Below are 3,905 nucleotides of genomic sequence, written 5' to 3'. Positions count from 1 at the left end.
CCAGGGCCCACTACACCAGTCTTTGCCAGGGCCCACTATATCAGTCTCTGTCAGGGCCCGCTACACCAGTCTCTGCCAGGGCCTGCTACACCAGTCTATGTCAGGGCCCGCTACACCAGTCTCTGTCAGGGCTTGCTACACCAGTCTCTGTCAGGGCCTGCTACACCAGTCTATGTCAAGGCCCACTATATCAGTCTCTGTCAGGGCTTGCTACACCAGTCTCTGCCAGGTCCTGCTACACCAGTCTCTGTCAGGGCCTGTTACACCAGTCTCTGCCAGGGCTTGCTACACCAGTCTCTGCCAGGGCCTGCTACACCAGTCTCTGTCAGGGCCTGCTACACCAGTCTCTGTCAGGGCTTGCTACACCAGTCTCTGCCATGGCCTGCTACACCAGTCTCTGCCAGGGCCTGCTACACCAGTCTCTGGCATGGCCTGCTACACCAGTCTCTGTCAGGGCCTGCTACACCAGTCTCTGCCAAGGCCTGCTATATCAGTCTCTGCCAGGGCTTGCTACACCAGTCTCTGCCAGGGCCTGTTACACCAGTCTCTGCCATGGCCTGCTACACCAGTCTCTGCCAGGGCCTGCTACACCAGTCTATGTCAGGGCCTGCTACACCAGTCTCTGTCAGGGCCCACTACACCAGTCTCTGCCAGGGCCTGCTACACCAGTCTCTGTCAGGGCTTGCTACACCCGTCTCTGTGAGGTTCTGTTACACTGGTCTCTGCCAGGGCCTGCTACTCTTGGGTGCTCTTTGGGGTCCATCTCTAACATGGATGGTGTACAGCTCACTGGGCCATGTGTGTGCAGTGCTGTTACTCTCTGTCTTTGTGAGGAACACAGTGATTTGGCTGTGGTCAGACAGATGGGTTAGTGGATTGACGGTGAACACACTGAGAGTGAAATGGTCTAAATCTGTGATCATGTGATCGACTGTCCTGTTGCCAAGAGGTGAGCAGAAGGTGTATCTTTCCAAAGAGTCCCCTCGTGTCCTACCACTGACCAGGTACAGACCCAGAGCTGCAGCAGGTCCTGTCCATTGCAGACAGTTATTTTGGAGGAGGTTAGTTAAATTTCTTGGGTTATTATGTCATAATATATAATTGTTACTGTGCTCTGTACTGAGGTCAGGTAGAGATCCTGTGCGGGCATTCAGGTCTCCGCAGATCAGCACACTGCCCTGGGCCTGGAAGCTGCTGATCTGGTGGTGGAGGCTGTCATAAGGGGATTCACTGGGAGGGATGTAAATGGTGCATAGAAAGATATCTTTTGAGGTGTTTGTGATTTCATGTTTTTCATTTTAAGCCGAATTAGAGATTTTTCATATTTTAGTGGAATTATGAATCTTGATAATTTTGATTTGTACCAAATAATTATTCCTTCATAATCTCTACCTCTTTTAATACTGGGGTGTTTAATTGATGGGATTATAATGCTGAGTATAGTCTGCTGGGTGTTGGGGAGTGTGGTCTAGCTGGGCGATGTCTGCTGGGTGCTGAGGAGTGTGGTGTAGCTGGGTGGGGTCTGCTGGGTGTTGGGGGGCGTGGTGTAGCTGGGCAGTGTCTGCTGGGTTCTGAGGAGTGTGGTGTAGCTGGGTGGGGTCTGCTGGGTGCTGGGGAGTGTGGTGTAGCTGGATGGGGTCTGCTGGGTGCTGGGGGGTGTGGTGTAGCTGGATGTGGTCTGCTGGGTGCTGGGGAGTGTGGTGTAGCTGGGTGGGGTCTGCAGGGTGCTGGGGAGTGTGGTGTAGTTGGGTGGTGTCTGCTGGGTGCTGGGGAGTGTGGTGTAGCTGAATGGGGTCTGCTGGGTGTTGGGGAGTGTGGTGTAGTTGGGTGGTGTCTGCTGGGTGCTGGGGAGTGTGGTGTAGCTGGGTGGGGTCTGCTGGGTATTGGGGAGTGTGGTGTAGCTGGGTGGGGTCTGCTGGATGCTGGGGGATGTGGTGTAGTTGGGTGGGGTCTGCTGGGTTCTGGGGAGTGTGGTGTAGCTGAATGGGGTCTGCTGGGTGTTGGGGAGTGTGGTGTAGTTGGGTGGTGTCTGCTGGGTGCTGGGGAGTGTGGTGTAGCTGGGTGGGGTCTGCTGGGTATTGGGGAGTGTGGTGTAGCTGGGTGGGGTCTGCTTGGTGCTGGGGGGTGTGGTGTAGTTGGGTGGGGTCTGCTGGGTTCTGGGGAGTGTGGTGTAGCTGAATGGGGTCTGCTGGGTGCTGGGGAGTGTGGTGTAGTTGGGTGTGGTCTGCTGGGTGCTGGGGAGTGTGGTGTAGTTGGGTGTGGTCTGCTGGGTGCTGGGGAGTGTGGTGTAGCTGGGTGGTGTCCGCTGGGTGCTGGTGAGTGGTGGTCCAGCTTGTTGGGATTGCTCTGGGTGGGGGATAGCCGGGGGAAGCAGGGGTAGTAGTGATGGAGGGTTGGGTGGGTCTCACTCTCTCTCTCTCTCTCTCTCTCTCTACACACTACTGTCCTCTCGGGCAAGAGACATTCCAATTTTATTCTCTCTCTCTCTCTCTCTCTCTCTCTCTCTCTCTTTATCTCTCTGGTGTGGGGAGTGGGGGGGTAAATTGAAGTGACTGAAAAAAATCTGAGAAATTTCCGTTCCCTGTCTCCATTGTGATCCAAGAGCATTATCGGGAACGCCGTGGGAATGAGGGAGAGACCAAGAGATGAGAGAAAACAAGAAGAGAAACGAGCAGAAATTGTAGGTTGATGTCTTGATTAAACTCAGTGAGAGGCACAGAGTTGGCATTGATTTGAGCTGATAAGAGTCAGGTGGGGGGCAAGGTAATGGGGGAGAGTGAGGGAAGAGCAGGTGGAGGCAGGAGAGGCTTGGGCAGTGGAGAAGTGTGACAGGGATAGTGAGAGAGGGTGAGGTGGGAGTGGGGGGCAGTGGGGGAGGGGGAGGTGGTAGTGGGGTAGGGTGAGGTGAGATGGGAGGGTGAGGTGAGATGGGAGGGTGAGGTGAGGTGGGAGGGTGGGGCAGTGGGGGAGAGGGAGGTGGAGCAGTGGGTATTGGGGAGGGGAATGGGGGCAGCTACACCGCACCCTACACTCGTACTATACACTGTACCCTATATTTTACCCTACACTGCAACCTTCATTTTACCCTACACTGCAACCTACACCGTACCGTACACCACACTCTACACCACATCCTACACCCTACCCTACACCGCACCATACACCGTATCCTACATCACACCCTACACTGCACCCTACACATGTAACCTACACTGTACCCTACATCATACCCTACACGGCACCCTACATTGTACCCAACACCACACTCTACACTGCTCCCTACACTGTACCCTACACCGTACCCTACATCACACCCTACACTGGACCCTCTATTGTACCCTACACTGCACCCTACACTGCACCCTACACCGTACCCTACACAGTACCTTACACACTAACCCTTCACCATACCCTACACTGCACCCTACACTGCAGCCTACATACCTGCCCTACAAACATAACCTATGCACGTACCCTACATTGCACCCGACACACATACTCCACATCGTACCCTACATACTTAGCCTACACTGCTCCATACACACATACTCAACACCGTAACGCCACATACCCAAGGCGTCTTTTCCAGACTTGACTAGTGTCCTCTCAATGGCCAGCAGCACTAGGCTGCTTAAACAGCCTTGGCCCATGTGAAGTGTGTCCACCTGAGAGTGCTTTGTGACGGTGGAGGGGCTCAGCAGCACCCGCTGGACAGAAACTGTGATAGAAGTCAGAAAGAGTGATAGAAGTCAGTCTCCAAACACAAACAGCTACTAAAAAAAACCCACCAAAAATAGAAGCTTGATTTGTTGCTTTGTCGTTTTTAACAAAGAAAATGCATTTAGGTTTAAGAAAGTCTCCAGTTCAACTCAGAACAGAATGAAAACGTAATGCTCCCATGGATC

The 3,905-nt window shown here is 53.7% G+C and overlaps 1 protein-coding gene across 1 annotated transcript; it reads right to left on the bottom strand.

Moving 5' to 3' along the window:
- Positions 1-1,468: 1,468 nt before the first annotated feature.
- On the bottom strand, positions 1,469-3,506 carry LOC136677432 (uncharacterized). Its single transcript, XM_066654948.1, has 2 exons — positions 3,500-3,506; positions 1,469-2,346 (listed from the first exon to the last, which is right to left on the bottom strand). Exons 1-2 carry the CDS (start codon positions 3,504-3,506, stop codon positions 1,469-1,471), a joined length of 885 nt encoding a protein of 294 aa, XP_066511045.1.
- Between the last annotated feature and the right edge of the window lie 399 nt (positions 3,507-3,905).

This window comes from Hoplias malabaricus, chromosome X2, assembly GCF_029633855.1.
Source record: "Hoplias malabaricus isolate fHopMal1 chromosome X2, fHopMal1.hap1, whole genome shotgun sequence".
In the NCBI taxonomy this organism is placed as follows: domain Eukaryota; kingdom Metazoa; phylum Chordata; class Actinopteri; order Characiformes; family Erythrinidae; genus Hoplias; species Hoplias malabaricus.
Note: the sequence above shows the minus strand (reverse complement) of the source record. Positions and strands in the feature narration are given on the sequence as shown.